This window comes from Aspergillus fischeri, genomic scaffold, assembly GCF_000149645.3.
Source record: "Aspergillus fischeri NRRL 181 1099437636245 genomic scaffold, whole genome shotgun sequence".
NCBI classification, from domain to species: Eukaryota; Fungi; Ascomycota; class Eurotiomycetes; order Eurotiales; family Aspergillaceae; genus Aspergillus; species Aspergillus fischeri.
Window position 1 is genome coordinate 634,593 of NW_001509773.1, and position 22,107 is coordinate 656,699.

The 22,107-nt window shown below is 51.0% G+C and overlaps 8 protein-coding genes across 8 annotated transcripts; 5 read left to right on the forward strand and 3 right to left on the reverse strand.

Moving 5' to 3' along the window:
- Nucleotides 1-346: 346 nt before the first annotated feature.
- Nucleotides 347-4,503, forward strand: NFIA_103640 (MRX complex DNA-binding subunit; the record flags this gene model as incomplete). Its single annotated transcript, XM_001266772.1, has 5 exons — nt 347-393; nt 464-554; nt 612-695; nt 746-4,435; nt 4,495-4,503. Coding segments are annotated over 5 exons (3,921 nt in total), but the record flags the coding sequence as incomplete, so codon positions are not given.
- A 278-nt stretch (nt 4,504-4,781) lies between these two features.
- On the reverse strand, nt 4,782-6,523 carry NFIA_103650 (putative DNA repair protein Rad1; the record flags this gene model as incomplete). The annotated part of the gene is made up of 5 exons (XM_001266773.1): nt 4,782-5,939; nt 6,125-6,164; nt 6,223-6,277; nt 6,341-6,370; nt 6,421-6,523. The coding sequence occupies 5 exons, from the start codon at nt 6,521-6,523 to the stop codon at nt 4,782-4,784; spliced, it is 1,386 nt and encodes a 461-aa protein (XP_001266774.1).
- A 308-nt stretch (nt 6,524-6,831) lies between these two features.
- gcnE (histone acetyltransferase GCN5) lies at nt 6,832-8,411 on the forward strand (the record flags this gene model as incomplete). Its single annotated transcript, XM_001266774.1, has 7 exons — nt 6,832-6,853; nt 6,917-7,011; nt 7,067-7,123; nt 7,184-7,392; nt 7,451-7,565; nt 7,620-8,327; nt 8,391-8,411. The coding sequence occupies 7 exons, from the start codon at nt 6,832-6,834 to the stop codon at nt 8,409-8,411; spliced, it is 1,227 nt and encodes a 408-aa protein (XP_001266775.1).
- A 1,084-nt stretch (nt 8,412-9,495) lies between these two features.
- rgsB (putative RGS domain protein (Rax1)) lies at nt 9,496-10,737 on the forward strand (the record flags this gene model as incomplete). Its single annotated transcript, XM_001266775.1, has 3 exons — nt 9,496-9,650; nt 9,724-10,450; nt 10,501-10,737. 3 exons carry the CDS (start codon nt 9,496-9,498, stop codon nt 10,735-10,737), a joined length of 1,119 nt encoding a protein of 372 aa, XP_001266776.1.
- Nucleotides 10,738-11,429: 692 nt separating this feature from the next.
- On the reverse strand, nt 11,430-12,462 carry NFIA_103680 (PCI domain-containing protein; the record flags this gene model as incomplete). The annotated part of the gene is made up of 2 exons (XM_001266776.1): nt 11,430-12,142; nt 12,204-12,462. 2 exons carry the CDS (start codon nt 12,460-12,462, stop codon nt 11,430-11,432), a joined length of 972 nt encoding a protein of 323 aa, XP_001266777.1.
- Nucleotides 12,463-14,086: 1,624 nt separating this feature from the next.
- Nucleotides 14,087-17,638, forward strand: ctpA (Cu(2+)-transporting P-type ATPase CCC2; the record flags this gene model as incomplete). The annotated part of the gene is made up of 1 exon (XM_001266777.1): nt 14,087-17,638. The coding sequence occupies one exon, from the start codon at nt 14,087-14,089 to the stop codon at nt 17,636-17,638; it is 3,552 nt and encodes a 1,183-aa protein (XP_001266778.1).
- A 406-nt stretch (nt 17,639-18,044) lies between these two features.
- NFIA_103700 (uncharacterized protein) lies at nt 18,045-19,210 on the reverse strand (the record flags this gene model as incomplete). The annotated part of the gene is made up of 2 exons (XM_001266778.1): nt 18,045-18,538; nt 18,595-19,210. 2 exons carry the CDS (start codon nt 19,208-19,210, stop codon nt 18,045-18,047), a joined length of 1,110 nt encoding a protein of 369 aa, XP_001266779.1.
- Nucleotides 19,211-19,938: 728 nt separating this feature from the next.
- Nucleotides 19,939-21,844, forward strand: NFIA_103710 (phosphoribosylaminoimidazole carboxylase ADE2; the record flags this gene model as incomplete). Its single annotated transcript, XM_001266779.1, has 4 exons — nt 19,939-20,404; nt 20,471-20,568; nt 20,623-21,580; nt 21,648-21,844. 4 exons carry the CDS (start codon nt 19,939-19,941, stop codon nt 21,842-21,844), a joined length of 1,719 nt encoding a protein of 572 aa, XP_001266780.1.
- Between the last annotated feature and the right edge of the window lie 263 nt (nt 21,845-22,107).

Genomic DNA, 22,107 nt, shown 5'->3' on the forward strand with positions numbered 1-22,107 from the left:
AAAGGTAACGTCGCGACGTACCTCTCGAGGCGTACTAATGTCTCTTTCAAGCCCATAAAGCCATTTGCGCATATCACGTGACTTCGCGCTACCTTTCCGCGTCTCTGACGCGCAGGCAGAAGCGGCGATATTGATAACGAGCTTCGATTAGGCTTGGGATGCACCGACAGTGTTGGGCCGGATAGTGGCTTGACATCCTTTGAAGACCTTCAGAGCCTGAAAGGTAGCACTGTAGTGCTTGATTTCAAAATGTGAGTCTGCGCGCTTCAGACAGAAATAACATCGAGAACTGATAAGCTTGGCAGGTGTAAGTGATGCGGAGTTCGATGACGAAGCACAAGACTGACGATTTGCTTCAACCGTAGCGAAGATAGACAAGCTTTCTATCCTTGGGTGCGTCCATTCCTACTGAAGGATACTCTCAAAATTTCGATTTATATACTGATTCGTGTTTCTCTCTCAGTGTTCGTTCCTTCGACAACACCCGCAGCGAGACCATCCAATTTCACACGCCTCTTACATTGATCGTCGGCTATAATGGCTCAGGGAAGACTGTACGCTTCAACAAACGGACAGTTTATGAGTGTCATTCATGCTAAGTGGGAATACAGACAATCATTGAATGCCTCAAATATGCTACGACCGGCGATCTTCCACCCAACAGTAAGGGCGGTGCTTTCATCCATGACCCAAAGGTAAGCTCGAACTCTCTCCTGTTGGAGAAATGTTACTAAATTATTGCCAGCTCTGCGGAGAGAAAGAAGTCCTTGCCCAAGTGAAATTATCCTTCAAGAGTACATCTGGAGCGAAGATGGTTGCTACACGGAGCCTACAACTTACAGTGAAGAAAACCACTAGACAACAGAAAACCCTCGAGGGACAGCTTCTGATGGTCAAGGATGGTGAAAGAACAGCTATCTCATCCCGAGTGGCGGAGCTGGACCAAATCCTGCCTCAGTATCTTGGCGTTTCGAGAGCTGTCCTGGATTCCGTCATTTTCTGCCACCAGGATGAGAGTCTCTGGCCCATGAGCGAACCCTCGGTGCTCAAGAAAAGATTTGATGAGATCTTCGAAGCTATGAAATATACGAAAGCCATCGACAATATCAAAGCCCTCCGGAAGAAGCAGAATGAGGAGCTGGCAAAATACAAAATCATGGAACAGCATGCCAAAGAAGACAAAGAAAAAGCTGACCGTGCAGAGAAAAGATCCATCAAGCTACAGGACGAGATTGAGGCCCTCCGCGCTGAAACCCATCAGCTCTCCCAAGAGATGCGCCGTGTTGCGGAACTCGCCGACAAAGCTTGGAAGGAGTCTGAAAGTTACGCTCGGGTTTTAGGGACTCTGGAAGGAAAGCGTATCGAGGCAAAGAGTTTACAGTCGACAATTGACAATCTCAAAAGGCACCTTGTTGAGCTTGATGATCCGGATGAGTGGCTGCAATCGAATCTAGAGCAGTTTGAGTCCAAACAACTCCAATACCAACAACAAGAGGAAGCTCAAAAGGAGAACTACATGGAGATCAAGGACCGGATTGAGCAAGCCCGTCAGAAGTTGGGAGTCAAACAAGCCGAATACGGAAAATACGAAAATGACAAAGCCAACTTCGAGCGCCAGGTAGAAAGAAGACAGAGGATGACAAGGGAGATTGCTCGCAGTCATAACATCCGAGGCTTTGACAATATCCAGGATCAAACCGATATTGACGACTTCATGCGAAAGATTCGGAAGCTGTTGAAGGAACAAAATCAAGCGCTGGAGCGCGTTAAACGTGAGGCGCAAACTGAGCTACGCGAAGTACAGTCTACTCTAAATGAGATTGGGCAGCGAAAGTCTGCATTGCAGGAAAGTAAGAATGCGGCCAAGCGTCAAATTGGTGCAAATGACAAGGAGGCCTCCAATTATCAAGCAAAGCTCAACGAAATTGACGTCGACGAGGGCGTCCAAGCTGCAGTTGAAGCAAACATTGAGGACATTTCATCTCGTCTGAACGACGCCAAAGATCGTGCTCGATCGGCTTCTCTGGACCAAGAGATTCAGGACGTGAACTCAGAACTCCACGCCCTCGAGGATGAAGGCACCCGCCTCAATGCTGAATTGATTGAGGCCACAAAACGAGCCGGGGATTTTGCCCGGTTAGATCATCTCAAGAAGGAACTCAAAGAGCGAGAACGCAGCTTGGAAACTATGAAAGCTGCACATGGCGAACGTCTTGCAAAGTACATCGGTGCAAACTGGGGCCCAGCCACTTTAGAGCAAGAGTTTCAGCGCGTCCTTGAAGAGGAGACCAGAAACGTCTCAAATGCCGAAAGTCAACGTGACGGCGTCAACAGGGAGCTGGAGCAGGTCGAATTCAAGCTCAAGACCGCCAAGAAGACTCTGGCTCAGCGACAGAAAGAGCTCAATAGCTGCGCCACAGAGATTCGCGAAGCCATCAATGAGGAACCCGAAGAGTATCCCGATGCACTCAAACAACGACAAGCGCAGCTGGATGTCGCTAGAAGGGACGCCGAGCAAAGCGCCGGACTCGGCGACTACTTTATGCGTTGTCTGGAGACAGCCAAGCAGGTAAAAGCTTGTAGACTGTGCCAACGAGCGTTCAGGGCCGACGCAGAATTCAATGTCTTCCAAAAACGACTAGAGGGCTTGGTGAAGAAAGCACAGATTGGTGTGGAGGAAGAAGATGTTGAAAGATTTGAAGCCGAACTCGACGCAGCCCGTGCAGTAAGTACAGCTTACGATACGTGGACTCGCCTCTCCAAAACCGAGATTCCGGATCTAGAGAAAGAAGAAGACCAGTATGTTCTCCAGCGGGATGAGCTCCTGGACCAACTAGAGAATCATGACAAGATCGTCAGCGAGAAGGTTGAAAAGAAGAGAGACGTTGAGGCTTTGTCAAAAACTGTCAATACTATCGTGCGATACGAGAGCGAAATCAAGACCATCCGGTCCCAGATCCAGGATCTGTCCGCCAATCAGCAGGACAATACTGCTACACGTACTCTGGAAGACATCCAAGAGGAGATTGCCGGCATTGGCGAGAAGACTAGAGCTCTGAAGAAAACCCTGTCCAAGCTCACAAATGACAGAGAGCAGGCACGAACTGAAATGAATAACTTGGAATTGCAGCTCCGAGATGCTAGAAGCAGGCTTGACAATGCGAAGTTCCAACTAGAGAGGAAGTCAGACTTGCTTGCTCGCATCGAGGAATATAAAAACCTCAACAACCAGCAACGGGAAGCAATCGCAAAGGCTGACAGAGACATCGAGGAGCTGACACCGGAGCTGCTGAAATACCAAGCTCAATACGACGATATCAGCCAGCGGGTCGAGGCCCGAGAGAGGGAGATGCAGCAAGGCATATCTCAACTGTCGGAAAGCATACGCCAATTGGATCTGGCGACGGAGGAGATTGATTCTTACAATGAACGGGGCGGACCGAGTCAGTTGGAGCGTAGTAGACGCGAGCTTCAAACGATCGAGACTGAAATTAGCCAGCTTGAAGCGGAACAGGCCAATATTACAAAAGAAATCAATAAGATCTCGGCACAGCTCAAAGACAGCGAGAACACAAAACGCCAATACTCCGACAACCTGACATATCGCCAGGCGACCCGAGTACTGGCAGAGGTGTCCGCTGAAATTGAGGATTTAGCAGCTCAGAACGCAGAGGTGGACCGAAGCCGCTTCAAGGAGGAATCAGAGCGCCGAACCCGCGAACACAACGCGCTTGCTGCCAAGCAAGCGAGCAAGATGGGAGAGATGAAGTCTAAGGATGATCAATTGATGCAGCTTCTGGCGGATTGGAACACGGACTACAAAGACGCCGCTTCGAAGTACAAGGAAGCGCACATTAAGGTAGAGACTACCAAGGCTGCTGTTGATGATTTAGCTCGGTACGGAGGTGCTTTGGACAAAGCCATCATGAAGTACCACTCGTTGAAGATGGAGGAGATCAATGCGATCATCGGAGAGCTCTGGCAAAAGACATACAGAGGTACGGACGTTGACACGATCCTCATCCGCTCCGACAACGAAAATGCAAAAGGAAACCGGTCCTACAACTACCGCGTCTGCATGGTCAAATCGGGCGCAGAGATGGATATGCGTGGACGCTGCAGTGCAGGACAAAAAGTACTCGCGAGTATAATCATTCGTTTGGCCCTGGCAGAGTGTTTCGGCGTCAATTGCGGCCTGATCGCACTCGATGAACCGACAACCAACCTCGACCGGGACAATATTCGCTCTCTTGCTGAGTCCCTGCACGACATCATTCGGGCGCGCCAGCAGCAGGCAAATTTTCAACTTATTGTGATTACCCACGATGAGGAGTTCCTTCGGCATATGCAATGCGGCGACTTCAGTGATTACTATTACCGGGTCTCCCGCAATGAGAAACAGAAGTCGATCATCGAGAGACAGTCCATTGCAGAGGTGAGTTATGATTATCTGCGTTGCTGGCATAATCACTTTCACATACTAACGAGCTCTAGGTCATGTAATCTACTGTCAAAACCCGTACAGTTCTTCCTTATGCTACAAACAGGCCCCGGCTTCATGGTTGAACAAGGGAAGACGACCAACGCACGGGCGAGTGCCATGCATTGATGGTTGCCTGCTTTCATGTATATTATTAGCTGAACCAAGTGATCTTGGGTTCCATATTGCATTTGTACGGCGTTGGAGAAGGGGAAATAGTCCTAAGCAATCGATTTTTTATTGATGTCCTTATTTTCAACGTTGTCTTCCAGCTTCGACCAAGCATACCGCCAACTTCTACCTAATCCATTTCTAGATCAACATCATCCTCGTCAAGTAATGGTACAAAACGAAAGTCCACGAAAGTCACAGTGCCCCCAGTACTTGCTCCCGAAGACCGCATGCCACCAGGTGCGCCACCATGTCCATTGCTGTCGAACTCAATCATGAACTGAAGACTGAGAACGCCTTGTCTATCCCCCCGAATACTCACTTTATTGGCTACTGCCATAGCACGAGCCGCCTTTTGTATCATGGAGAAACGATAATTCTGGTTGATGCGAATGCCCATTGAAGACGGGGGGCTGACAAGAAAGGTTTCAGTGACGGTAGGTGCGAGTTTGGCCCTCTTCGCCCGCGCTCGCGAGCCATCATCGGTGAGTACCTTATGGGTTCGGGACGGGCCATTGTTTTGGTTCTGCTGTTCAATAGAGAATTCAACCGTCGATTCGCTGAGGGGGCCACCGGAGCCTGACAAAGCGAAAAATGGTTCTCGTGTCGCCGAGGCCGAGAGCTTGAGGACAGTGGGATTGGTTGCGCCGAGCTCCGTGATGGCGTTGTGTAGCCATGCCGAGCGCATGATGATTTTCATTATTATGCCATCGCGCTGGAAAGGGATGTCGGTGTCGGTGTCTTCGGGTTCGTAGGTCGTCAGATCGCAGGTCGTTTTGACCCCTGTTTCGGAGAGGGTGATGCTCAGCGGAGCGCCTTCATGCGTGTACTGTATTGTGCAGGAACGGTCAAGGAGGAGTGCAGGGGATGTGAATGCGCTTGAGGCTGAAGGGTTGGGCGGTTGGACGCTGACTGCTCGGCTGAAGCTTCCAGACGGCGCATCATTAATGCCAAAGATTTTCAGCGTTTCCAAGAGGGCAGACAGTGAGACCACGAAACATGGGTAGTATGCGGTGTCTGCGGTGTCATCATGGTGGTCTGCGTCATTGGCCTCATTGCTTGGGGTCTTCGGGGGGTTGAAGGTATAACTGGTGAAGAGCGCTTTGTCGAGAAAGGCAAGTCCTTGTATCACTCTGGTCTCCTCTGCCGAAAACCGGATTCCGTCTGGAGTTATTTGCACGGTGGCTTTTGTAACGAATCCGATGCATTGCAGCAGAGTATAAAGCTGGTGAGCGTTGCTGGAGACAGCTGAAAAGATGGGCTCGGTAGTTGCCATGGCCCTAGGACTCTTGTCTGTACAGATAGCCAGGGAAACGCATAAAATAGTGAGCACGGAAAGATTGATTAAGGAAGAGGCTGTTGGGCTTGTAAAGGCGTGTCTAATAAAACAGCTCTCGCCCTATTACACGTCTTTTGTCTTTCAACTTTCCGATTATAGTACATAGAAAGATTCGGGATGCGAGTCACTCAAACGTAGACACCAACGGCGCAGATCATGTATACGGCACCGAATCTGTAGAAGTGTAATATGAGCAATGTGCATGGCTCCAAATCAGACTGTCGCAGCTTACCCGAATGCCAATGACGCCGGAACACCGAACGTTGCAATGCTCAACAAGGAGCGATCTATTTAGCGAGCAATGGTGAGCTATAACCCAGTTTGGTTTGGATGCGCAGGGCTTGACATACTCAGACCGAAAAGACCAGTAAGAACCAATGCTAAAATCCAATTAGTTCTGTCAACCATGACGAAGTTGTGATCCTCTTACCGCTCAGCAGCAGACTGAAGCCAACGAAGAACTGGTGATCTTTCGATATCAGGGGAGAGTAAGGGCTTGCGGAGGCTGCCTCCCAGACTTCGTTCAGAGACATGAGGATAAATTAATTAGACTTCAAATCGAGCAAATATCAATTATCAGACAGCTTATACAGCAATTGATGTCTGTAATGGAAAAGAACAACTAGCCTACACTACTCCGCCATCGCAGAGCTTCTAGATAAGAGGCAACGCGTCAAGCTTAGTAACTTATGGTCGATCTGGCCCAATCAATGTCGGATCAACATAGTACCGATCCAGGCCCTCCTTGTCTCCGCCTATAACGCGGAGACCGCAATTCGGCGCCACTTGGGAGTAAGGATGTTGAAGAAGACAGATCTATAACAGAAAACTCAAGCACAATATGCCGGCACTTACATCCGAGAGTGAGTCCGCGAGCCAGGCGTGTTGGTTTTGTGGTTTTCAGACTTGATTGACCATAGATACAGGTTCCAAGCGGAAAGCTTCGGAAGATGCGGCTTCTCCGGATTCTCAGAAACAGATTAAAAAGGCGCGCACTGACTCTCCTGAAAGAGAGCCAAAGGTTTGTCTCTACTTCGAACTCATTTCTGTCGCCCTTCTGACAGTGTTTGTTGTAGACCGAAGATGAACCTCTTGGAAAGCCACCGCTGAGGATCGTTCCCTTCCCAGAAAAGGTAAGCCTCGCCAGTGAATGTTGATTCGACGCGGCGGCTGATGTTCATTCCCCACAACAGCCCGCTGTCTTAGAAGAACGACGAGGTGAAATCGAGTTTCGAGTGGTCAATAATGATGGCTCGCGGGATAGTTTCGTCGTTCTTACCGGGTTGAAGTGCATCTTTCAGAAGCAGCTTCCAAAGATGCCCAAGGATTATATCGCACGCCTTGTCTACGATCGTTCGCATTTGTCTATTGCCATTGTGAAGCACCCATTAGAGGTTGTAGGGTACGTGTGGGAGAAATGGCTTGATTGGTTCTTGAAGAGCTCACCAATTGTTGTCTAGAGGCATCACCTACCGGCCGTTCAATAGCCGCAAATTCGCGGAAATCGTCTTCTGTGCCATATCTTCGGACCAGCAAGTCAAGGGTTACGGTGCGCATTTGATGTCACACTTGAAGGTATGGCTGGGAACTAAAGCCGCAGCAGGAGTGGTAAGCTAACTGTAAGAGCAGGACTATGTGAAAGCGACCTCGCCCATCATGCATTTCCTGACTTATGCGGACAACTATGCGATTGGTTATTTCAAGAAGCAGGGATTCACCAAGGAAATCACGCTCGACAAGTCTATATGGATGGGTTATATCAAGGATTACGAGGGAGGAACCATCATGCAATGTACCATGCTCCCCAAGATCCGATACTTGGAAGCAGGTCGCATGCTTCTGAAGCAGAAGGAAGCGGTGCAAGCCAAAATCAGGGCTTTCAGCCGTTCGCATATTATCCATCCTCCGCCAAGGGAATGGAAGAACGGAGCTTGCAAGATCGATCCTCTGAGTATCCCAGCCATTAAGGAATCCGGATGGTCACCAGATATGGACGAATTGGCGCGGCAACCGCGCCATGGGCCGAACTACAATCAGCTCCTGCACTTGCTCAACGACATGCAGAACCACAGTGCTGCGTGGCCGTTCACTCAACCTGTCAACCGCGATGAAGTTCCTGATTATTACGAAGTCATCAAAGAGCCAATGGACTTATCGACGATGGAAGAGAAGCACGAGAAGGACATGTACCCCACCCCGCAAGATTTCATCAAAGATGCCATGTTGATCTTTGACAATTGCCGGAAATACAACAATGAGAACACACCATATGCGAAGAGCGCGAATAAATTGGAAAAGTTTATGTGGCAGCAGATTCGCAACATCCCGGAGTGGTCGGTAAGTATTTTTCTTGGATAATCCTCCTAGAGGGAAGAGCAACTCGTGCTGACTTTGTCATAGCATCTGGCCGATGGGCACTGAGTATTATTTGATGGTTGATCCATCCTTTCCTGATCTTGAAGCGATGGAGTTTGGTTTGGTTGGCGTTTATTTGTGCTATTTAACGAACAAATACCCAATGGATGCATGGGGGAGCATTTTGGCCATTTCTATCTAGCATTCGGTGACTGAACAAATGTTATGGCAATATCACAAACATCACTTTGTACATTCCTCATTCTCTACCAGGGAGACCGCTACTGTAAGCTTTATTGCCCAGGCGCCGAGACTAAAAGAAAGGCTGGAAAGCAGTCCAATCCGGCAAGGAAGCTTAGAATTCAGCGAACAGCTGCATTGAGAAGAGATATGATCTATCACAACATGTGAGTTTGACGCTGCCCTTTGCTTCTAGCCACCAGATGATTCTAACATCATAGTTCATGCCTCCCTTGCGTGTTAATCTCGGCCAGCAGTGGAGAACGTGGTGAGCTGCTGATGATCATTAGCTGGTGGGTCCTTCATTTCGGAATAACTTTGCGGCGGGCCGTTTGTTGGCTGCGGATCATGAAGATGGCAGGTCAACAGACAACAAGAGATGGACATGACTATTCTAGTATGAGAAAGTTGCTCTGCAGGTGGTCGGGGCAATCGACCGTCCTTCTTTTGCTGTTAGAATCATCACTATTATTATAATATCGCAACGCGTGCCCTGTTACTCCTTGTCCTTATTGTCCGGCTTCTCGTTCCCAGTGGGCGGCTGGAGGATTGTTACTTTAAGCCGTCTTTTCCCACTTCAGGCGGCGCTCTCCAGGGGCTCCTGAGCCTGAAAGTCCTAGACTCTCGAATCTCTGTCGTTCATTGCGCTGATGTCTTAATTTGGACTAAATTACCTCCGGTCATTCGTTAATATTCTACTTTTTTGCGATCGTTCAAATCGTGAGCTGGCCATCTTATTCTTATTATTGAGACGTTGGTGGAACAGTAAACACGGGCCACTCCTATTCTTGGACCGACTCGATATCTTCCATCATTTCCGACTTTTTCGCTCTTGACCTCACGCCAATTTTCACTCGTTTGGATCATCTATTGGATTTGCCTTGTTGGTTGTCTATCGCTCTCGCTCACAATGGCGTCGCCGTCACTTTTGGACTTGGAGCCGAGGAATCGGCTCCCCACTCTGTTTGAGGTCCTCAGTCGTCGCACTTTGGCTCCTGTCGATCTATTCTCTTTCTACATATACATGCGAGACCAACAGCGCTCGGTCGATTACTTGGATTTCTGGTATGCGCGAGATCTATCCCTGAATAGTGCGGCGCATGAATCACTGGAAAGTTCTGACCTCGAAGTGAAATAGGCTCGATGTATCGCAACATATGTCGCTATGTCGCCATTATGTCCGCGAACTGCGTCGGTCTGTCTTAGTTGCGACGCCTGATCTTGAAAAAGCAGACAGTAAAGGCTCATCCGCCGCTTTGGATAACTTGGAACATCTTGGCGATATCCCGCTTACAGAACCTGGTCCCTCTGGCTTTCGCCGGGGCTTTCGTGATTACGACGACAAGGACGCCGATCAAAGGCTGTCGGCCTTCCTTCGCTCTGATGGCCACACATCCCAGCATTCGCCGCAGAGTAGTCTCGGGTCGCAGAACGCTGCTCGCCTTCCTTCCAATGAACAACCGCCTCGTCCAAGCTCCGGGACACAGAACGAATCGAATTCTCCTGGCCATACAGTCACACGACATGATATTCGCGCGTCTGCAGAAAAGATTCTCTACACGTATCTACTACCCGGTGCTGAAAGAGAGATCGTTCTCCCGGAGGAAATGGTATCAACGATAATCAACCTGATTGAGGATGACGGGAGAGACGATCCAGAAGTGTTTGACCCCGCCAAAGACTATGTTTTCCAAGCAATGGAACGCGACGCATACCCCGGGTTTTTGCAGGCAAAAGCCTTGGGTAACCTTGTGCCATTGACCGTTATGACTCGCTTAGCTTTGGCTTTGATTAGCTTTGGCGGTGGTTTCTGGGGCGCCTTCTACGTCGTCCTCCGTGACAAGCCACGGCATATTCGTTGCTGGGTAAGTCCTACTTTCATGATCCTTGTACGCTTCTGCTAATGACGGACCAGGTGATTTTGCCTTTTATTGTGGCTGCATATTTCATCGCTTCGTACCAGTATAAGATCGACCCGGTAATGGCGTATTTGGGGTACAGTGAATACACGTTCATGAACTGGGCTCCAATCCGCGAGCCTTATGTTCGTAAGCTCCTAAATAAACGAGCCACTGCAACGTTATTCATCGCTCTACTTGTCGCTGCCGCGCTGAGCATTCTGTTCATTTTCGTTCCCGGTACTATGCTCTGATTTGGTCATTTTCAGTCTGTTAGGCATGCGTCCGCTCTACCAGGCCTCGCCTTCGGACGCCCCTCTGATATTTTGAATAATTCTGGCAACTATGATTCTGTCATGCGAGCCCAGATGTCCCACGCGGGACCACACCGCAGTGCAGGTCTTCTTTTTCGGCCTGGCAAAGCAGCTGTTGCATAGGCTAGCCACTCGGTTTGTTCTCGGAACCGACAGTTTAGGATATCCTCATCCAAGCTGCGCTATGTTGAGCCCTTCCTCAGGCTTGGAAAGATTCGAGCAAAACGCGGTACATCCTTCTGGCTGATGCCGCGTCGTTCGGCTCAAGGCCACGCCGTACCAGTCCCTGTAGCCACAACAGACTCTCCTTGCCGCTTCGTGTTGTGAATGTTTCCTTCTTGATTGCTTCTTAACCTCTTCATCTTCTTACAATACCCATTTCTGCCTATTCTGCATGATGTTCAATTTCAATGACTGCCGGTGGTGGAACTTTTTGGTGTTCAGGCATTGGTCTGCTAATCTGCTATAATAATGCAAGTCTTAATGGCAAAATATCCTCGATAAGATGCTGGTTTTGCATTTCGTAAGTAGCCTTAGCATGATGGGTCTATGCAGTAGAGTAAACCACCCGGAAGAAGATACTTCATGAGTTCGTAATGACCATTACAGGTCCACCGTCAGCGGCTCCTACATTAGGATTTCTTTCCCAAGATGCGCTTCGCATGTCTCGCGCCAGCCCCGCTCAACCCGAATCTAGAAGATCCCGCGCTCTCATCAATGTCCATACGCGAACCAGCCGCGTTCAAATCGATACCGCCATCGTTGCCATTATCCCAGTACCCATCATCCTCATCATCGTAGTCATCAGCGTTGAACTCGCGCTTATTGCCACCTCCCTGGCCAAACCGCTGCGCTCCGCCGAGCCTCCTGGACCCGGACCCGGACCCGCCTCCCGCCGCGTCCTTTGCGCTCCCATCAGCGGAGGCCAGCGCTTTTTCAAGCAGAGCAGCCCGCGCCTGTTCTTTCGCCCTACGCTTCGCGGCATTGGTCTTGATCTTGGCGATCTCGGCTTCGATGTCGCTGATGACGTCGCCGCAGCGGCTCTCCCACTGTGTCAGGAGTGAGATCATCGTCGGCAGGGATTGGGGTTTGATGTCGCGGAGGGGCGCGACGGACGTCACGTTTACGAAGGGGGGGTTGGAGGCGGGGGAGAGGCGGGCGGTGATGAGGGAGGAGTAGATGGCTTTCGTGACGAGGGATTCGAGCTCAGCGGGGGCTGAGATGGAGAGGGCGTCCATGAGGGTCTTGTAGGTGAGGGGCTTGAGTGTTGCGGAGAGTGTGAGGAGCGAGAGGAGGCGGAGCTTGAGGGCTTGTTCGGCGCTGAGGCTGGGGAGGTTGGGTGTTGCTGAGGGGGATGTTAGTTGCTATAAGCCTAATGGTTCAGCTTGAAGGGCTGGCGTGCTTACTTTGGTAGTCCTGCCATATTCCCCAAGCGAAGATTTCCAGGAGGGTCAGGTAGCCTTGGAATTCTTCTGGGGTGTTTGGTGAGCGGAGGGCTTGGATTGTAGGCGTTTCCAGCAGCTCGGCGAAGACGTAGGTGTGCGGGTTTGAGGTTGCATTTGTAATTAGGTTGGCAATGAATCGCGGGGAGGTAGCACTGTTTGAGTTGGCCAAGAGGATGAAGGGTTGCAGGGCCTCGATGGCCCGAGTATGTATTTGATCCATTTGAGCTTGGTTGTCTGGTGCTTAATGGAGGTCAGCTGCTGTAGCCTGTAGCTCATTTGGCGAGACAGTCGAGCGCAAACCTACATTCAACTGGAAACTTAGATGTGAGAGACTAAGAGTCGTATGCGAGACTCGGCACCGGAACTGTCTCTGATAGAATAGTTGACTGATAACAGTGGGGATGTTGATGGTGAGTGATGCTACCTATCCAGTTGTCATCCGAATTGGGGTTGTTTGTTTGTGATGCAAACAAGATCTGTCACCCAAAAGATTCCGGCTGGGATTCAAGCAGAACTCTGATCATAATCTCCAGACCGAAACGAATACTCAGCACTATTCTAGGATGGTTGATCACTGATGCTACATTCAATCTCACACTATTGGCACTGCGAATGGAGAAGTTTTGGCACTCTAATTTCCTTCTCCTCGCCATTATGCAGTCTTTTGCTTGTTATCGTTGACGCCTGGGAGCGTGAAGGAGCAAGACCATAGTTCGCACAAAGCTTGTGAAACTTGAACGGAAACGGTATCTAGACTTTGTGGACAGGACTCGTCGAGTCCTGGTTCATTTAAGGTGGCTATCTGAGGTGTTAGACTGTATCATGACTAGTAGAAGCGTTTACTTGAAACTGGACAACATCCCAATGAGGATAGGGGTTCTGGGTTTGTTTCATGATGGCCCAATCGTAAGTTGTACTGCAATTGCACATGTCACCTGCAAACAATCATCCTCATTATTGGGACTTTTGCAAACTTGAGACTATCCTTGATAATTGATCAATAGTGTAGTGTCCGCACAGCAGACTCATCACGCAGACAGAATAATAATCAATAGAGCCAGATATGAGAATCCCGGTTAGCCTTTTTGGGTTGGAGAGCTGAATTACCGAGTCAGACCCCATTCCACCAAGCGCTGATCAAGGGAAGAGAACCAAGGAGCGGTGATGGTCCCCTTGCATATTGAGTCAAGCATTGCAAATGTGTGACACTGCAGCTTCATCGCTGTCAGCCCACAAGGATTGTGTACAGACTTGGGAGTTTCTGATTCAGAAAGGATCGCAAGTATGTGGCATTATTGGCAAAGCATGAGAAGCATTCTTCATAATAGTATCTAGATATGTGCGTGAATACTCTGTACTTTGTGCAAGAAAGGCCTGCTCTGTGACAGAGGCTGATCGAGAGGAACTAGGAGTACTGGATGGAGTAGATGAGTAGACTGGGCCTAAGCTGATTAGATGGACATTAATAATAGCGCCAAACGGCCCAAACCACAGCCATTGCCGCTGATTGATTGCGTTTTAATTCTTTATGCATTATGGGCCTCTAGCCAAGACTTTCCGGCTGTTTCTTCCAGTTGCCCTCAAGAAATTGATAACCAAGGAGGAAGGGATGAAATGATATGCCCTGTCGGACTTCCGACCACATCCGTCCCTGGGCTCCATTCCGTTGGTCTTTTGTCCGCTATTTATCTTTGACGTCAACCCAGCTCGCTGTAGGCGCTGGCTCCTGGTCTCTCTTTTCATACAGTCTTGGTCTCACTTCCCTCCCATAACAGACCCTCATGCGGTAACACACAGCAGTACAGCTTCCGTTGCGTAGCTTTGGTGAAGTCAAACCCCGCGCGATGGCGGCCTCCGATCTTGTACGCGCCCACGATAGTGGCTCCTCCGCCGGCCGATCCCCAGCGCATATGGCGACCACAACAGTCAAAGTGGATGGAATGACATGCGGGGCATGTACTTCCGCTGTTGAAGGCGCCTTCAAGGGTCTGGAAGGCGTAGGAGAGGTGTCAGTTAGCTTGATGATGGGCCGAGCCGTCGTCCATCATGATCCGACCATAATATCTGCGGAAACAATAGCCGAAAAAATCGAAGACTCTGGTTTTGATGCTGAGATCATTTCCACTGACGGCCCGTCGATACAAGCCGATATCCCCAGAGATGCGCAGGATCCGAAGCCGCGATTTTCGACCACGACGTTGGCGGTGGAAGGGATGACGTGTGGTGCCTGTACGTCTGCTGTGGAAGGAGGACTCAAAGAAGTCAGCGGCGTCAAATCGATCAACGTCTCATTGCTATCGGAACGGGCAGTGGTGGAGCATGATGCTTCCGTGATCACGCCGGAACAGCTCGCGGACATTATCGAGGATCGTGGGTTTGGCGCGACGGTTCTGGAAACCTCAAAGCCGCAGGACGGTCCTCGAGGCTCGCAGGAAGACGCAGACGCTACATCGCGCCTCATGAACACAACCGTCTCTATAGAGGGCATGACATGTGGCGCTTGTACATCCAGCGTGCAGAGTGCATTCGATGGTGTTGATGGTGTGATTCAGTTCAACATCAGCTTACTTGCTGAACGCGCTATCATCGTCCATGACCCTACTGTTCTCTCAGCCCAACAAATCACCACAATTATCGAAGATGCGGGTTTTGATGCAGCTATCATTTCTTCAGAGCCTAAACTGTCTACGTCTAGCTCTATGAACAGCGTAATCCTGAGTTTACACGGCTTGCGCGATGTAGTGGCGGCAAATGATTTAGAAGACTCCCTTCTCCGGAGACCGGGGGTCTACTCGGCGTCCATCAATATGGGCACATACAAGCTTGCAGTCTCGTATGATTCTGCGAAAATTGGGATTCGTACCATTGTGGAGGCGATTGAGGCTGCCGGCTACAATGCCTTGCTGTCTGAGTCGGACGACACTAACGCCCAATTGGAATCTCTTTCCAAAACCAAGGAGATCCAAGAGTGGCGACGTGCATTCTTGTTCTCTCTCTCATTTGCGGTGCCCGTCTTTGTCCTCAACATGTTGCTTCCCATGTATCTACCGCAGCTCGACTTCGGCAAGCTCCCATTATGCGCAGGCGTGTACCTCGGAGACGTGCTATGTTTGTTGCTCACCATCCCCGTACAGTTCGGTATCGGAAAACGATTCTACCTGAGCAGCTACAAATCACTCAAGCATCGCTCACCGACTATGGATGTTCTTGTCATGTTGGGCACATCTGCGGCTTTCTTCTACAGTGTCTTTATCATGCTTGTAGCCATGTGCACAATGGCTGACAAACGGCCCAGCACCGTCTTTGATACAAGCACCATGCTCATTACCTTCATTACACTCGGAAGATGGCTAGAGAATCGGGCTAAAGGTCAAACGTCAGCCGCTCTCTCGCGACTCATGTCCCTGGCTCCGTCTATGACGACAATTTATGATGATCCTATTGCCGCTGAGAAGCTCGCCGAGGAATGGGAAACCGCCAAAGTTTCCCCCGATGAGAAGAAGCCGGCATCATCAAGCGCGGAAAGATCTGGTCCAGGTCACAGAGTAATCCCAACTGAGCTCATTGAAATTGGCGACATAGTTGTTCTTCACCCTGGTGACAAAGTTTCTGCTGACGGGGTCGTCGTTCGAGGCGAAAGTTACGTGGACGAAAGCATGATCACTGGTGAAGCGCTACCCATTTATAAAAAGAAGGGCAGTGCCGTCATTGCTGGAACTGTGAATGGCACTAGTTCGATTGACTTCAAGGTCACCCGAACCGGCAAGGACACTCAGCTCAGCCAGATTGTGAAATTGGTTCAGGACGCGCAGACAAGCCGGGCTTCTATCCAGCGGGTGGCGGATATTGTTGCTGGCTACTTCGTTCCAGCTATCATCAGTCTCGGTCTCATCACGTTCTTTGGTTGGATGTTCGTTAGCCACGTTTTGTCCCATCCTCCCAAGATCTTCGTCGCCGAAGGCAGTGGCGGAAAAGTCATGGTTTGCCTGAAGCTTTGCATCTCTGTCATCGTCTTTGCTTGTCCATGTGCATTGGGCCTCAGCACTCCAACAGCCGTCATGGTTGGTACTGGCGTTGGTGCGCAGCAGGGCATTCTAGTCAAGGGTGGTGCTGTGCTTGAAGGCGCGACTAAAATCAACCACGTCGTCTTTGACAAGACTGGCACCCTGACTACGGGGAAGATGACTGTTGCCGAGGCCAGAATTGAACGCCAGTGGCATGAAGGGCGTCGTCGACTTTGGTGGTTGATCGTGGGTCTCGCGGAGATGAACAGTGAGCACCCTATCGGCAAGGCCATCCTCTCAGCAGCAAAGGCGGAATCAGGCCACTTCGAGGGCGATGGACTACCAGGCAGCTTGGGTGACTTCAATGCCCATGTTGGTAAGGGAATATCTGCATTGGTTGAGCCCGCGTTCAATGGAGAACGAACAAGGTATCGTGCTGTAATTGGCAACGCCGCTTTCTTGCGGTCTCAAGGTGTATCGGTTCCTGAATCTGTTGAAGCTGAAGATCAGCCCACCGGCAGCCCGAAGACTACCGCTGGCATCACGCAGATTCATGTGGCCATTGATCACCAGTTTGCCGGAACTATCTTCCTCCGCGACACTGTGAAATCGACTGCCGTGGCTACGATCGCTGCTTTGCATCGCATGGGACTCAAGACTGCGCTCATCACTGGAGATACCAGGTCTACTGCCTTGTCCATCGCTTCGGCCGTTGGTATACCCTCTGAATTCGTTCACGCCTCTGCCTCCCCGTCCGACAAACAATCCATAATCGCTTCGATGCAAGAATCCGGTGACCGCGTCGCCATGGTAGGCGATGGAATCAATGACTCCCCGGCTCTGGCAACCGCATCAATCGGGATTGCTCTCGCTTCGGGGACGGACGTCGCCATGGAAGCCGCCGACATCGTGCTCATGCGGCCGGATGATCTCCTCTCCGTCCCCGCCAGTCTATCGCTCTCTCGCACAGTCTTCAGACGCATCAAGCTCAATCTCATGTGGGCCTGCCTCTACAACGTCATCGGCCTTCCCTTCGCCATGGGTCTCTTCCTGCCCTTTGGCGGCTTCATGCTTCCCCCCATGGCCGCCGGCGCGGCAATGGCAGCATCAAGCGTCTCCGTCGTCGTCAGCAGCCTGCTCCTGAAGTTCTGGAAACGTCCAAGATGGATGGACGCCGAGAAGCTGGAGAAGGAAGCCCAGCTCGGCGGCGCCCGGAAGAACTGGTGGGCGGCTGCACTCTCTGTCTCCGGTCCTGGCAGTCGTACCGGCTGGTTGGGTCGGGCCAGGCGGACAGGCGCGAGAGTCTGGTCGACTGTCACCGGACGGAGTCCGAGAACGATAGACACCAACGATGGCTATGTCCCTCTACAGGCGGTGGAGCCTGTCGTTTAATTACCTGTTTCTCTCTTTGCATGTTTTTGGGTGCTTTGTCTCATGTGCATTGTTCATAGCTAGGATTCGGCTAATGGAGTACCTACATGATGGATGTCTTTTTACGGCTATCATTATAATGAATGGCATAGACATATATGGTTTTCGAGGGTCTAACAGATGTTGTTTGATACGAGTATCTCTACAACTGCATCGCTAGTATTATGCAAAAATCCAAGGATACGAGGCAGCAGTGTCTGAATCCATGGAATAGTCCTGCACTCGCACATAGTAAAGTCACTTCATATCATTCATCGTTGAAGGCCAATAGTCAATATATGACCTATAGACTGTCGCTCATAGATTTCCTGATCATCATTATATGAAACAATGCGAGCCCAAGAAACACAATCAACGCAAACAGCGTCTAAAAATCCTTGTTCTCAGTCGCCTGGGGAGTTTCATTAGCTTCTGCCTCTGCAGCTGCTCCTGTTGCTGTTGTAGCAGGAGCCGATTCCCCAGCCTCTTTCGCATCGTCAAGCCGGATATCCCCGTCGCTGTCTGCATTTGCCCGAGACGCCGGTTTCTGGTTCTCGGTTTGTTCCTTAGCAGTAGAACTAGGTTGTTCGGTCTGTGCCGACGACTGATCCGCAGGCGCATTTGTGTCTTGCGCCAAAGTCATCTCGACTCCCTTGCCGTCCTGCAGGCCCATATCCTCTACTCCTAAGATCGGCGGGCCCCGAGCGTGGGGGATCTCCTCGGACGAATCGACTGGCGGGGGGCTAGTACCACCCATAGTCTCGTTCTGCGCTGTCGTTTCTGAGGATTGGGCTTGTGCTATCGGATCCTGAGCCTGCTGTTGGACCTGCTCTGGCTGTGATGTTTGCGCGACCAATGATAATGAATCACCTGGGACGAGACCTACGAAGAACGAGAGTTAACAGGAATGGATGGAGACAAGTAACTGAGAGCATTACCTTCACTGAGAGTAGCTCCACCGTCGTTGCCCGGGGAAGATGCGCCGGTCAACCAAGGGATGGGAGTGAGCAAGGCCCCACCCAGGGACTCATCACTTCCTGGGGCATGATCTGGGAACATGAAACCATGCCCTCCTCCGTTCAAGACGCCGTTGACCTGACCAGCGCTGGTTTCTGTTTGAAGTGGAAATATATCAGCGGTACTTGTAACGGAAACGACTCGGTCGACGGCGCGCAGGTACGCAGGGAGAGTTCGATAGTGCGCATTAGGTCGGAGAACTAGTTCTGCGAGTCTCTGTATGGTGTGCGGGGGCTTCGATGCAAAAAATGTCTTTAATGTCGACTTGATGGAATCCAGCAATAACATAAGCGGTGGGGGGAGGGTATCGGTCGAGGAATCAACGAACGAGTGTGGTTTGGAGTCTGGCACACGCTCGCCCGAGGGAGGCGGCGTGGCAGCTGATGCGGGTATTGTCGACTGTGAAGGGTTTTCTGTCTCTGCTGGAGGAGTATCTTCTTTGTTGCTGCTCGGTGGCACTGAGTTGGGTTCTTGCGAGTAGGAAGATGGCTGTTGCTGCGCGGCTGGTGATTGCCTTTCGACGTGGAATTTGGGCATGGGAAACGCGTTGTATACATTCTACTTATCTGTCAGTCCTCATGAAGAGTGGATAGAAGGATGAGTAGAGCCTGCGCACATGTTCTAGTCGCTCGAGGAGAGGCTCGACCATACCGGGCCATTTGTCGCTGGACGAGGTATTAGCACTCGATCATGATATAGATAGACTGACAGATCGTTGCCCATACTAGGCCATTGAGCCGCTACTGGCGACCGTCTCTAAGCTTTCTTCATCTAGAATTGCAAAATGTCAGCGCAAGATAGCTCTAGTAGCTCATGGTGGCATTCCCAAAGCTGTGTTGCCAGGGATAAAAAGACTCCAACACAAAGCGCGCTCATGGACAGGTGATCATTTTTATGAGAGACGATCTAAGCAGCTTACCCAGTGACATTTTGACCCCACGCTTCCTTCTCGTCACTCTGTTGTCGAGGTAGTCCCCAGAAGCAAGTCGCTTGGTCTAGGTTAATTAATGCAATGGAATGCTATACGCGTGGGGAGCGGCTCTCCCGGCAGTCGAAGCTTGTAATTGGCTGCAGTAATCGCTTATCGGAGTATCACGTGACGGTTATCGGCCAATTTTTCGATGGAGTCACGAATGTCCCCACGGCGGGCAGACGGAGGGACCTTGTTTCACCCTCCCCAGACGTTGCAAGCACTGTGGTCTGGTGACTGACCTTTGGAGCAGATCAATTCTAATTTCCTAGCCTTCATTGCCAGTATTGTCAAAATGTGGAACTCTCCAAAGGTGGGAGTCCTCGGTGGAGGTCAGTTGGGACGAATGCTCGTTGAGTCGGCGAACCGACTCAACATCCAGGTCAATGTTCTGGACGCCCATAACGCCCCTGCGAAACAAATCAGTGCCCACGACGGTCATGTGACTGGCTCATTCAAGGAGCATGAAGCTGTGCGGAAATTGGCGAAGACCTGCGACGTTGTGACGGCCGAGATCGAGCATGTCGATACCTACGCTCTTGAGGAGATCTCCTCGGAGGTCAAGGTTGAGCCCAGCTGGCAAGCAATCCGAACAATCCAGAACAAATTCAACCAGAAGGAACACTTGCGGAAATATGGCATACCAATGGCGGAGCACCGAGAGCTGCTTGAGAACACGCCGGCTGAACTCGCCAAGATCGGCGAGCAGCTTGGGTATCCCTTGATGCTTAAGTCGAAGACGATGGCCTACGACGGACGGGGTTAGTGAAGAAGGCAGAACCCGAAAAGGCTATATTGAAGTTCTTGTAGCTAACAATGGACGCCAGGAAACTTCCGTGTCAATTCCAAGGACGATATCCCCGAAGCCCTTGAAGCGCTCAAGGACCGGCCATTGTACGCTGAGAAATGGGCCTACTTCAAGATGGTTGGTCTTTTATTCACTTCATAAGTGACTTCGACCTAATACCGACGCTCATAGGAATTGGCCGTAATGGTTGTGAAAACCAAGGACGCGGTCCTCTCATACCCCACAGTCGAGACAGTACAAGAAGATTCGATATGCAAGCTCGTCTACGCACCTGCCCGCAATGTCTCCGACGCCATCAACCAGAAAGCTCAGGAGCTAGCCCGCAAGGCTGTCGCAGCCTTTGACGGCAAGGGTGCCTTCGGTGTGGAGATGTTCCTTCTCGAAGACGACAGCATCATGCTGTGCGAAATTGCCAGCCGCATCCACAACTCGGGCCACTACACGATTGAAGGATGTGCCCTGTCCCAGTTCGACGCCCACCTCCGCGCCATTCTCGACCTCCCCATTCCCCCTCAGAGCCTCGAAATCTGCCAACCGTCCATCATGCTGAACATCATCGGCGGCGCAGCCCCAGATACCCATATTAAAGCCGCCGAGGCCGCCCTCTCCATCCCCAACGCCAGCATCCACCTCTATAGCAAGGGCGCCGCCAAACCCGGCCGCAAGATGGGCCACGTCACCGTCACCGCGCCCACGATGCACGAAGCCGAGAAATACATCCAGCCCCTCATCGACGTTGTTGACGAGATCCGCTCCAAGCGCAGCGACATCAAGACACAGCCCGCCAAGTCCGGCCCGTCGAAGCCCGCCCCCACCGTTGCCGTGATCATGGGCTCCGACAGCGACCTCAAGACGCTCGTTCCGGGCCTGAAGCTCCTCCGTGACTACTTCGGCATCGAGCCTGCCGTCGACATCACCTCCGCCCATCGCACCCCAACGTTCATGGCCGAGTACTCAGCCAGCGCAGCCGCGCGCGGTATCAAGGTCATTATCGCCGCTGCGGGCGGCGCCGCCCATCTCCCGGGGATGGCTGCCGCACACACCGTCCTGCCCGTCATCGGCGTACCGGTCAAGGGCAGCTCGCTAGACGGCGTGGACAGCTTGTACAGCATCGTTCAGATGCCTAGAGGTATGTCACCTTTCTTTAACATCTCTCTTGTTCCCGTGGACGGCTCACTAATCGTTCAACCCTACAGGTGTCCCCGTCGCGACGGTAGGAATCAACAACAGCATCAACGCTGCCCTCCTGGCAGCTCGTATCCTTGGCGCATTCGACCCGGCTATCCAGCGTAAGGTGGAGGCGTATGCCGAGCAGGCTAGACACGAGAACATGGAGCTGAAGGGGACCAAGATGCAGGAACTCGGATGGGAAAAGTACTTTGAACAGATGTAACAGAATCCAATAGCTAGATTGGATTATTGATGAGAATGGCTGAATGACTCTACCGACTTACGCAATATCAAGGAATGACAGAAGAACGAGACAAGAATTAGAGATTACGTACTCGAAACTAGTCATACAGATCATAGCGTGACAGCCACAAGACATCATACAAAGATACTGCAAGCACAAAACTCAGAAAGCGAAAACATGATATCTCAAAGCCAGTACATGCGACATCAGTCAGGAAAAAAGGAAAATATTGAAGGGAACGG